The 13,388-nt window shown below is 44.7% G+C and overlaps 1 protein-coding gene across 1 annotated transcript; it reads right to left on the bottom strand.

Annotated features, from left to right (window-relative positions):
* Positions 1 to 10,091: 10,091 nt before the first annotated feature.
* On the bottom strand, positions 10,092 to 11,709 carry LOC135087001 (uncharacterized). Its single transcript, XM_063981857.1, has 2 exons — positions 11,514 to 11,709; positions 10,092 to 10,503 (listed from the first exon to the last, which is right to left on the bottom strand). The coding sequence occupies exons 1-2, from the start codon at positions 11,707 to 11,709 to the stop codon at positions 10,394 to 10,396; spliced, it is 306 nt and encodes a 101-aa protein (XP_063837927.1). The 3' UTR covers positions 10,092 to 10,393.
* Positions 11,710 to 13,388: the final 1,679 nt, after the last annotated feature.

The raw sequence follows: 13,388 nt of genomic DNA, 5'->3' as shown, positions 1-13,388 counted from the left end.
CGTGATATCTCCCTAGCGAGACGCCGTCACTTATACGCTCCAAAGCATATGTCGTACTACCGATCACCTCCTGAATACGGTACGGTCCGTCGCGACGAGGGATGAACTTCGGGGTCTGCCCTTTGCTCGTATCGTTAAGACCCTGGGTCTTAAGCAGTACGAGATCCCCTACCTTGTAGTCCGGCGCGGGGCGACGACCCTCATCGGCGTACTTCTTCTGGACTTCCTGGGCTTTCTCGTGCACATCCCGTGCATCGAGCAGCACGGCTGAAAGCTTCTTGAGGAACGGAGTAATTGACAAGACCACGTTGTCGTTCTCGACGATAGCCCGCATGTCAGACAATACATCGGCGGGCGCGCGCATCTCGCGCCCGAAGTTAAGATAAGCGGGGGACTGCCCCGTGCTTGCAGTGAACGCGGAGTTCATGGCAAAACGAATAGCGGGAAGGTGACTATCCCAGGATTCGTGTTGCTTGCCAACCAGAATCGCAAGCTGTGGTTTAAGGTCGCGGTTCTTCCGCTCCACGGGGTTGGACTCCGGATGGTAGAACGACGTCAGGGCCTGCTTGATGCCCATGACATGGCACGTCTGCTGCATCACTTCGCTCACAAACTGTACGCCGTTATCACTGATGAGTCTCCTAGGCGTCCCATAACGTAGATACACCTCGTTCACCAGTGTTTTGGCGCACTCTTCGCTAGTGGCGGATGAAAGGGCGAATAACTCAACCCATCTAGTGCAGGTGTCCTCCACTATGAGGATCCATTTATTGCCGGAAGATGTCTCCGGTAGGGGCCCGAACAGGTCCACCGCGAGCACCTCGAAGCGGCGTGACATCGCCGGAACTTGCAGTAGGCCGGCGGGTTTTCGCGTGTCTACCTTATATCGTTGACACGCGGCACAATTTTTGATGTACTGAGCCACGTAAGTCCTCATCCCGGGCCAGTAATATTTACCTGCGAGACGCTGCAAAGTTCGTTCTACACCGAAATGGCCGGCTGTGGGAGCGTCATGATACTCGGCTAGCACGTCCTTGCGCTCCTGTTCCGGTACCACCAAACTGGCGTCATCATCATCTTCATTGTCGAGACCATAACGGTACAGTACGCCGTCAACCAATACGTACCCTTTATCTGCCCAGGACCTCCCCCTAAAGGGATCGTCGGATTCCAGCGCCTCGACGATCTTACAAATCTCCGGGTCCTTCAATTGGCCGTCTCTGACGTCCCTAGGGCTGCGTGTGGGTAGGTCAACCACGGCGAGGCACAAATCGCACTCGGTCCCTTCACTTCCTTCCATCGCGCACGAAGGACGTGACAGTGTATCTGCAATCACGTTTGCCTTACCGGGTGTGTACTCAATCTTCAGGTTATATTCCTGAAGACTGAGCGCCCACCTGGCCAGGCGGCCGCTTGGCGATTTTAAACTCATGAGCCACCTGAGCGGCTGATGGTCGGACTTAACTGTCACGTCGGCGCCGTCAATATACCCTCTAAACTTCGACACCGCCCATACTACGGCGAGTGCCTCTCTCTCTGTCGTATTATAATTCTTCTCAGCGGCCGTGAGGAGGCGACTGGCGTACTCGACGGGTCGCTCATCGGTCCCCTCCCCCTGGAGCAGAGCCGCCCCAAGTGCGTAGCCGCTGCTGTCGGTCCTAAGGACAAATGGTTTCGTGCCGTCAGCCTGACGGAGAATAGGAGCCGAAACCAAGAGGGACTTGATAGTCTCAAAAGCACTCTGCTGGTCGGGGCCCCACTCCCAGGTGCTCCCTTTCTTCAGCAGAGAAGTCAGCGGTCTACTTACCTCGGCATAACTCGGTATGAAGCGCCTGAACCAACTCGAGGTTTGCAGGAAACACTTCAGGTGCTTTACGTTCTGAGGGGGCGGCATGCTGGATATAGCAGACGTCTTGTCTGGGTCCATGCGAATGCCACCTGGTACGATGACATGGCCGAGAAACTTCACGGCATCTCGGGCGAAGTGGCTCTTTTCGCGATTCACCCGCAGGTTGAACATAGCAAGGCGGTCAAACACGGCTTCCAGGTCTGCGAGGTGTCTATCAAAGGACCCTTCAGACAGAATCAGTAGATCGTCCAGATACGCGAGCAGGGTTATCCCCGGTAAGTTTGACTTGAACCGGTCGATCAATCTCTGAAAAGTTGCTCCAGAATTTCGGAGACCCATGGGCATGCGCTTAAATCTGAAGGTGCCCAGCGGTGTCGTGAATGAGGTAAGGTCCCTATGATCAGGGTCAACGCTCACCTGGAAATATCCGGATCTTAAATCTAAGGTAGTCATGTACAGTCGCGGAATGAAAAGGTTCGTCAGTTTTCAAATTGATTCCTTCAACGAATCGCGAGCACATAATACCTTTTGGAACTATGTTACAGAATAATCTCGAGTTAGAGAAAATAATCTTTAACTGTTCGTCGATAAAGTTCAAAATTATTCAGATCAAAGTTGTTTGACGATTTATCTTGTCAAGATTATTATGATTGATAAACTAAAACCTTCTTGTTGGTTCAACCTGCCATTATTATTTCTATTAAATAAAAAAAAACTACATTTTGTAACATTGCATGGGATAGAAAATTAAACAATCAAAACCTTATTCGTTAGCAAACGTCATATTTATTTAAATGTTAGCAGCACTGTTTCTTCCACTGTTATGTTGGCAGGTTTGACTCTTACAGTACCTAGTGCAAGCAAAAACCGACACTAAGGTGACGAACCTTTTCATTCCGCGACTGTACTTGGAGGTCTTCGCCGCGTGGAGCACGTCTTCGATCCTGGGAAGTGGGTATCGGTCAGGCTCCGTGACCGCGTTTAGCTTGCGATAGTCAACGCAAAGCCTGTAGCTCCCATCCTTCTTCTTCACCAGGACGACGTTGGAGGCCCACGGTGACTCGCATTCCTCGATGACGTCGGCGCTGAGCAGCTTTTGCAGCTCCTTTTCCAAAGCTTCTTTTTTGGACGGCGACAACCTGTAGGGTGGCGAGGCAAGGGGTTCCTGGTTATCTCTTACCTTGATTTTATGGCAGGCGAAGTCCGTGGGAGGCCCATCCGCAGCAAACTGGGTCGCTCTGCTACGCAGAAATGCGTTGAGCGCGTTCCTGTGCTCTGGCGGTAACTTCGTGCCCTCATCATCGCGCAAGGAGACGTCGGAGATATCGGCCTGCATCAGCTCTGTGCTATTTAAAGTAAAAGATTGCACGAGAGGAAAAATCTGTTCAGGACTATCAGCAAAGAACCATGACTCCTGTGCCAGGTCCAGTGTGACCCCAGCCTTAGCGATAAAATCACGACCCAACAACGTTCGAGTATTTTCACCTGGGAACACTACGAACTCGGTGTCAACCTGCCGTCCCTCTAAAATGACGGGTACCGTCGCCGTGAGAACCGTTTTCACCTGGCGGGAACCGACCGCGAGTCCTATGGTTCGCTCCGCCTCGTGAAACTGTACACCAACCGACCTCAAAATAGAGTACAACAAGGAACCAGCAACGCAGCACGTAGCCCCTGTGTCGAGTATTGCGACACCTACCCTATTCGCGATAGTGACCGATACCATAGCGTGTGACGGCGTCGTCGCGTGAGTTTCGCGTGAGACGTTCTCACCGTTCACTATATTAAAATCGGATCGCGCCGCGGGTGACTGTTTTCCGCTACAGTTCTCGCATTTCGACTTAACAACACCGGGTTGGCCGCATCCGTAACAACGCAAATTACTAGCCCCAATACTGGTACTTTTACCCTCAGAAACCGTGCTAGTGGGTTGTTGTTTATTATTTTTACTCTGAAAATTACGACAATCTGCTAAAACGTGACCGTAAAATTTACAAAACGAACATCGAACGCGCTTATCACGTTTCAAATTCTCGTTCGAGTTTAAAGTGAGTTGCGGTGCGACGGTACCGCACGAACTCGTGGTAACCATGGTAACGCTGCGATCGCGCTCGCTCGACTCAAGTTCATGACCTCGGTCGCGCTGCGCGGCGTGCGATGATCGCGACAAGTTTTGACTTGCCGATTTCGTCGTAGAAATCGGGTTCGCGGCGTACGTACTGAGATTTAATTCGACAATAGAATCTTCTATGGCCCTTACCTTTTCTATCACAATATCAATATCGTTAACATCATCTCTAGGTAATCGCTTTCTCACCCGTCGATGTAAAAGGCCGTAAATTAGATCCAATTGCATACACATCGGCACTGCGTATGGTAATTTAGCAAACAAAGACCGCACTTTACACACAAACACTTCTGCACGTTCAGAGTCTTTCTGTTCCGTGTTGACGATCTCACGTAGTACTTTGTATGGCGGCTGCTGCATCCCGTACATGGCGCGGAGGCGCGCCACGGCGTCCGGCCAGGTGTGCACGCTGGCGCGCGCGCCGCGCCACCACACGGCCGCGTCGCCCTCCAGCAGTATGGGCAGGCCGCGCAGCGCGTGCTCGTCGCTGACGCCCGCGCACTCCTTGTACACCTGCACCGCGTCGATGAACGCCTCCAGTACCTCCGCGTCGCGCGACCTCCCGTCAAAACGTGCGGTGCACTTGGCGAAGTTGCCGGTGACCGCGGACGAGTAGGCGCTGGGCGGACGGATGTCGGGCGTTGGCGTCGATGTCGGTGGGTGCCTGGAGCAGTCGCTGAAAGCCCTCAGGGTTTCCACTAGGGTTCTGTTGGTTTCCGCTTGCATTCTGACGAAGGACTCCATGAAACCGGCTAACACGGTCTCCGTGGTCGCACTCGTAGAAGCGCCGCTGGCGCCACCAGGCGCTCCGGCGGGGACGGGGGCGGGGGCGCTCATGGCGCGCGGCTCCGCCTGGTCGTAGTATTCAGGCTCACTCGCGTCGTCGCTCATAATATCTTCAGTCGGTAGTACTTTAGCGTTCCGTAGTTCCATCGGCATGGTAACAGTTCGTCACGTAACTTATGTTGTTTACACTTATTGAAACATAGGTTATACTAGGTAAGTCTATCGCGGCACTCGAGACGAAACTTCTCGAAAATCTCAAGGTGAATTCGAAGCCACGAGTTGGGCAGCCACTGTGATGGTTGTATTCACTTTATTAATCTAAAGTTCTAACTAATAACAATCATCAGCACAGAAGAAGAGGTGTGGGACACGGAAGATATTAATTATTCGCGAAAACGACGCGTAGTCGGCGCGTGATAGCCTGCGACTGGGCGACCGCGGGGCGCGGGCGGCGTGGAGAGCCGAGCGAGTACGAAGTGCCGCGGAATACCACGAGTGGCCTAGAGTTCGCGCGGTTGTAGCGCGATTATTCGACTTCGTTTCGCCTTACACTCTTTATTAATTAAATTCATAGAAATGAACCTAAAACTAATCGACTTCGTTTTGGTTCATTGGCATATTAGATAATTAAAGAAATGAAACACTCGATTACGAAGAAATCATTTTTATTTTTGTTAAATACATGTACATCAGGTTATACAGTAAACATTAGTTTTCTAGGAACATATTAATAATCATATAGTTTAACATAATCTAGGAGGAAGGTTTGTCCGCGTGACATAGCCGCTGGCACGGACTAGTGATATACTGCAGGGGGCTCTGACTACAGCCAAGCATACAAAAATATTAGCCAAATGTACAAAAATATTAATCCGTGATATATTTAAATCCACTCGTATAACAGCAAGGCTAACAGTCGCGGTCCGCGCCGGCGACCACGCTCGAGGCTCCCTGTATGTTACTACGCCACAAACGCTTGGTAGGAAGATACAAAACAAAACTAAATTAACAAATAAATATTGTCATCCAATATTACAATACAAAAGACATAATATCACAAACTACAGATGAGTAACATCAAAACATAGTACACAGTTAAATTATGAACGTTATACCTATTGTACCGGACAGGATATGTGTGTTATTGCATTAGATTGGTGCACATAATATCTAAATACATTAGCAACATATCGTTACAAAATTAATTGATCTCTGCGGCGATTTACGTTTATTTTATTTATTTTTATTATGGAAACAAACAATTTTGATATACAGACAATCTAAAAATAAAAAAACAAAGTGTAGTACGTATTTTTTTCCTTAAAAAATAGTCCTGCCAACAAATTCTACGCATATTATCCAGGATGATTGAAATTGGAAAGTAGGATAGGTATTAAGCGCAGGTTAGTACGTTTTCACCTTCGTAACAAAAATACATCGGCTTACAGAGATAGTGGGTACAGCGCGACTGGGCACATGACCCGTCGCAGTTTTGTTCTCAGTTTTAGGCTAACTTGTAAAATTACATCAAGTATTTGGTTCTCACAATCGATATCCTACCTGAGATCAGATAATAAAATTGAAAACTAAAGTCAGTACATTACATACGTTAATATTATTACTACTGTCAGTATATTGATTGGTTACTAACTAACTATGACATTAACTTAGCGCCTCCGCCGCCGTTGTTCAAAGTTATTATATTTATTATGAATAATACCATAATCTAATCGCTTTCAAAAGGATTTTCTGCAGCTGTAAACGAATATAAAACCAAGTATAGAATGATATGAGAGGTCTACAATTTGATTGTAGATAGCCGTATCAGACCTACATTTATAAAATGTTTGTAATTGAGAATTTGTAATTGAGGCTATGTTACATCAAAGTAATTTGATCCATGTCAATTCATCAAAGACAAAGCACCTGAAAAACGCTCACTGCCTTAGAAATTCCCTTCAAAAGACTTCAAAGGTGGTAAGTGACATCGAATATTCCGCGTTTAATCTTGCTCTAAAATAGTATATTAATTGTGTTATTTTTAAAGAAACTAGTAAATGAAAGCGATTACATAGAGACAACGATTAATATGGTTACTTTACTTTGTTCGTTAGTTGCTCGTTTTTAAACAGATAAACTTGACCACCGATTGGTTAGCGGTGATCTCAGCGTTCTACACTATTTGTGATATGGGAAGTCTTAAACTAGGTCGTCGCCTCGGACTCGTGATAGCGAAATAAGCTCTTATATTAGTTAGCAAATATTCTGTTTCATACATCAAATGCCAAAAGTAAAGGCCGCGATTTATAAGCTAAGCACTTTCTTACTTATTATTTATAATTGATTAGTATAATATTGTGAATATTAAAGTATAAGATAGCAATAATTGCTGCATATTTTATCTATTATATTGTGTTGTACTCTTTTGTTAATAAAAGTGAGTGATTATGCTTATTTCGCTAAATTATTGAATCTTTAGTCAATGTATTATGTATTACAGATTTATTATTAGATTTATAAATATAATGCCATTCGTGGGCGGTCATTATACTCGTAGATTATTTCTGAAATTTCTAGTAATTCTCGAATCTCAGCCGACCTGGTAGAGATTTATTAAGCTTTAGGTTAGGACCGATAAACACCAATTGCCTTATCTAAAAATACACCCCTTTCAATCCCAGCTAACTACTTCAAAGAAAGAAGAAAACAAGTTTCTATACTCATCCATCAAACATATAGGCTACTTCGGTTTTAAAAAATGTGGGTTCTTGGCTGGCCTACACAACCATTGCTGCATATTGGTTAGGATAATGTTTAAACAAAAAATAAATGTCAATCAGCGTATGTCTGATAATAATAATTTCCTTCTTTTACAGGACTGAATACAATCTTCAAATAAAAGATCCGCTATTTGTTACACAATTTGGCCAGACTGTAGTTTCTAGAGAATTATGATATCTGGTATCACGATATCACATTTTCACTTCATAATTTTTGCTGATGCTACTTACACTAGTCGCGAGGGATGAACGTGAGGGCCACAGTACCGGGGTGTGGTCGACACGGCGCAGTCATGGAAACTACACAATCAGGTAACTACAGGAGAGAGCCGGCGCCGTAGGAATTGTAAGACCTTAGAAGATGAATGCCCATTCGGTAGGTATACATGTACTTACTGTACAATTTAACACAAATCTTGAAACGGTAGTCTTAGACGATATTATTACACTAAATTATTATAATACGTGTTAGTACATAAAGTAATTTGCTATTTATTCATAAAAATTAACTAATTAAAAATAAAACATAAAACACAATTCATTCCTAAAAACAAAAATATAAATGCCAATAAATCAGCATCAAAGAAGCGTGCTCTGGAGATATCCAGTGTACAAAATATTTATGTGCCTTCTTTATTTTGAACTGCGATATCTCCATCGTGGGATTAAAACCCTGCCGTTTTAATTAATGTCCAAGAATACGTTTACACGCTTTAATATTTCATTTAGTTAAAGTACCAACAGACAAATATGGCTGCCAGTACCGCCATTTTAAATGAGTATCGAACAAAAAACAAAAGGAAATAAATAACAAATAATCCGCGATGGATTGTGGGGGCGAGGGGGGCAGGCCACGCCCCGGGGCGGGACCGGGGGGCACGCACACATGCAACCATCTGCTTATGTTAGAGTTTGCTTTGCTGTGTGCAGTTTGCGCACACTTCAAGCCCACTACACTATTATTAATAGAGCCAATTTATAAAAATATACCTGCTCTTTGAGTCCAGGTAGATTATAATTGAAAGCATTTACTACGCGATATTTGCTCCCATGGTAAGAGTTTATAAAGATAACTTTTAAAAGTAAATAAATATACAGAAATATGACGTGTCATAGGTCTTGGCCTGTACCCCCTGGTGGGCCTCTATAGAAGGGTCGCGCGATGTCGTAACAACTACCTCAGTAAAAAAATCAATAAAGTAATAAAGACAGATTTATCCGAAATATAATTGTGTTGTATGGATTGAAGTATTCTGTCCCTACAACATCTTTGTAACATTATAAAATGCATTAAAATAAGCGAACAATCGGGAGGACGCAAAATATTTTTTATACTAGGGAAGTCAGAATAAGGTTGAAAAACACTGCAATAAACGACCGTGAATGAATTTTGAGTGGTTGTGCACTTCTCACAGGATCTCGGCGACTGTTATTTGTCATGTTAACGAGAAGAGGCATTCAAGTACTTTCTTAAACTGGTACTCCCACTTTCTTGTTTGCAAACATGTATTACAAGCTGTAAGCGTGGGACTCAAACATACCGGAGCACCCTTGAGAAATCTTTCCAGTTTGATTCACTAGCGCTTTCTTTTATGGTCACCGCGGCCTTTTGTATAAACACTTACATGCACTCGATTCTCCACAGCATCACATTAACATGGATCCTATCCTCAAGGCTGCTCTATGAAAAACATTCGCAACAATGTGCGACTGACATACGTTCGGAAAACAATATTTAAATCGCGACGATTCCTGCTATACTGAATGTCAAGTGTGCGATTGAATCTCAAAACACGATATTTACAATATCCCCTGAGTAGGTACATTTCAAGAAACAGGGAGTCGATCTGGTCATTTATTATGCAAGACTGTCTACAACAGTTAATTCCGAACCTAGATTTCCATTAACTCAAGAGTAAGTAACAAATACTGATAGGCGAATGTGGAATATAGATATTCTAATAGTCAGCAATTTTTATTATTAGGCACTTCATGCTATTTTCATGTTATAATCAAAAACGTTGTTAAGCTGTAGCATGTTTTACAAGTACAATACAATTTGTAGGGTCTGACTACGCGACGATGTTTAATTTTTTCGTTACGAATATAGATGCACACATGGCCGTATACTTATATTAACGCTGCGTGGTTGCTGCTAAAAATTTTACAAGAAAATAAGCATTGTGTTTCATTAAAAAGTTCATACAATTACATCTATTTAAAAGGTCGTGTGCTCATGATTTCTATTTCATCTCTAATTCGGGAGTAGACACCTTCATAAAATTTCAAAACTTTCTTTTATATTGTGAATTAACATTTTTACCACGTTGTCTTTCTCTTGAAAAATTACAATCTTTGGGCAAAGCAAATAGCATCGTGAGTTCGTGTTTCCGTATTCTAAAAATAGATCATATTGACCCACATTATCCTTCCGATCAAAGTTTCAGGAGACAAAGATCCGGATGTGACGGAAAAGTGTGCCATAAGGTCATGACCTCTACCAAAATAAGACGATAGGTCATGGGCGCCATGCATTTTGTCGAGTAACAGGTGAATGTTAGAGAAAATGGCCGCTAAGAAACTACAGATCGCCAGTTCGGCATTAGCCGACTAAAACCTGTAATAATGTGTTATTTACGAGTCAGATTAGGTACAGATAATTATGCGAATTAAATGAAAAACTACGAATGGTGTCGACTCCCTACAGCTATCTACATAAATTCGAAGAATTTAGCGAAACAAATGGAGTTTATGGTGCGAATGGTGTCGATTTCCTACAGTCATCGTCATCATCTTACGTTGCGCCGCGGCCGTGGCTGCGGCTGCGGAGGCGGTGGCGGTGGCGGTGGCTCAGCCGAGCTCGGAACGCTGCAGCGCCACCGACACCTTGTAGAGGCTCTCCATCATGAAGGACAGGTTCTGCGACAGCTCGTTGACGGGCCGCGTGATGGCCACCATGTCTGTAGGGAAAATGGAGTCTCAATGAGGGCTATCGTTTTAGCGCTCACCAGTTAGCGCCACTGTAGAGTAAGGTCCTGTCACTTGCTAGTAGCGAAGACAGTGGCGCCAACTGGTGAGCGCTAAAGTGGTAGGAGGACTATCGCATTTGCACTCATCAAGATGGCGCCACTGTAGAGTAAGGTCCTGTCAATCGCCAGGGGTGCCAACTGTTAAGTATAAAAACGATAGCCCTCATTGACGTATTATGGACAACGATTGATTTGGAATCTAGTAAGAGGCACTTTTGATTAAATGGATTTGTCTAAATGTAGGAGGACGCCAACTGTATACTCGTACCTTTTACAAGATTTGACATTTGTAAGTGCAAGAAACAGGCCAAGATCAAACTGTTTAGGCCTAAAGGTCAAAATACGCCAAACAAATACTTTGAAAAGTAATCAATAATAAATTTGCCGGTGTGGTTCCGGCAGAATCTTAATCAGATTTTCCGCTCTCACCGAGAATGTCGCAAGAGGCGACTAAGGGAGAAACGTGCTCGTGTACTCGTCTAGCCGTGTAGCATGTAATGTATCAGATACTGTATCAAGTGAGTACATAGGCCTAAGCCCGCTGCGAGCTGCTCGCGCGTGGTTCGCAGGGAGATCGTAGCGACCCGCCGACTGGCGGTATCACTGCGAGCACAAAGGCGGCTCGCAGTAGGATCCAGGAGCTCGCAGCCAGATACGCGATGACCGGGGACGAGCCGTACTCACTTGAAGGTTGGTAACGTTACATGCTACGTTACGTGCTACATGGCAGGTGAGTACCCTGCCCTATGGCTGAAATGATGATGATGATGATGATGAATAATAGAATAGAATGGAATGGAATAGAATAGAATAGAATAGGACAGGACAGGACATGACAGGACAGGAAGGACAGGACAGGACAGGACAGAACAGGACAGAATAGAATAGAATAGAACAGAACAGAATAGAATAGGTTTGTTATGATGATGCATGTTGGTTACCCGGGTGCGCCTGCGCCAGCGCCTTGCAGTAGACGTGCAGCAGGCAGGCCACGTCGTCGTCGGGCAGCTCGCCGCGCTCCAGGATCCGCTCGGCGCCTCGCTCGCGCGCCGCCGCCAGCGCCGCGCCCCATCTACGCAACGCATCGCAACGCAGCGTTAGCACCACACAGCCAGAGGCTAGGCAACCGTAGCCCATAGTATACGCCCGCATTCACTAACATTACTATGAAGTCTCATAGTTTGCGTGGACGCACATACGAACCCATCACAGAGCTTTATTCAATGAGGGTTTTCACGATTGAAAAATCCGCCAGATGGCATTTTTGACATGAAATTGACAGATATGTCAAAATCACGCAGCATTTGGACCTTGCGTCTACGTATTGCCATCTGGCGGATTTTTCAATCGCGAAAACCCTCATTCTGTGCGTTCGATTTGCTGCTTCACTTAAGCAAGCATCGTTTGTGAATACGGGCGTTAGAGAGATGCCAACTAATGCGCTAAGTTCGAAACTCACACCCGTATTCACAAACGATGCTTGCTTAAGTGAAGCAGGAAATCGAATACACAGCGTTGAATTGAGCTCTGGGATTGGTTCGCGTGTCACCCTGTGCGTCCACGTGCACTTTGAGACCTCATAGTATTGTTTGAAGGGCACAAGTGACGCATTTGAAATTCACGCACACAAAGAAATCAAAATATGCTCATTATACACTGCGGTATCAGTAGGTACTCAACGTTCGAATTAGTACTACGCAAGTACGGTTTGTTTACATTATGACATCGCTTTCAAGAGCAATGTGTTCTGTTTTTGGGCATCAACGCAACGCAGCGTTAGCACCACCACAACAACCACCAGTGGCTAGGTAACCGTAGCCAAAGCCCCTGTTGGCGTATTCACGTAAACAAAACTTCAACGACATGCAAGCGATTTGTCAGTTTTCGTATGTAGTAAAGTGGTCAGTCAGTATCCGATCCCAAAATATCACGACGATTGAGAAAAAACTAGTTTCTATAGAAAAAATACAAAATAATACAAACATCGATTTCAACGCCCTATTCATCATCCTAAGGGGCACCTTTAACAATAGTACTTACAATGAAACAGACACCCTCTTTCCAATTGACGATTGACCTTGACGATAACGTATGTGAATTTTATTCACGATTTTTATGTTAACCATGTGTACGAATTTCATATCTTATTCAATAAACAGGTATGATGCTGCATTTGTAAGGAGTAAACTCTCAATTGGTATTTAAATTCCCCTTTTAAATGTAAATCTGTTTTATGCGAGTACAGCCAAAATTGGGCGCCACTGTTGTGAGGAACAGGAACAAAACTTATGCTTCTTTTGTCCCGTCCATCATTAGGTTCCGTGCAAGCCCTGAATATTCCATGTTCCGACAAGTTAAACTTGTATCGACCCTTTGATAGAGACACAATGGCGACTGACCATCTGTCGGGATGAAAGGAAACCAAAAGACCGAGTCAAATGACCAGCCATTATAACGTGACTTATTCAACTTTCAAGAGACTCGGCACCCACTGGCCGTGTAATTGTTCGCAGCTTAGCGCAACACAAAATGATTCATTTAAATACCCACAAAAAGAGATATCGCGTTTCTTTTTTGTCAATGTGATCAAATCTCGCGTAAATATTGTAGAAATATTAGTGAAGAGTGGAAGAGCGAGTTTAACATGAAAGGGAATGTGATGTATTGCAGAATAATACGCCGCAAACTGCTATGAATAAAGGATTCGTCTCGCTCACTTTGGGCGCGGGATATTGGCGTTTATTGAGTTACACGTGTGATTTGGCGGTGGAATCGCGTGGTCCCCTCAACTTAAAACATGTCTGGCGGTGGTGCAT

This window comes from Ostrinia nubilalis, chromosome Z (assembly GCF_963855985.1).
Source record: "Ostrinia nubilalis chromosome Z, ilOstNubi1.1, whole genome shotgun sequence".
NCBI classification, from domain to species: Eukaryota; Metazoa; Arthropoda; class Insecta; order Lepidoptera; family Crambidae; genus Ostrinia; species Ostrinia nubilalis.
Note: the sequence above shows the minus strand (reverse complement) of the source record. Positions and strands in the feature narration are given on the sequence as shown.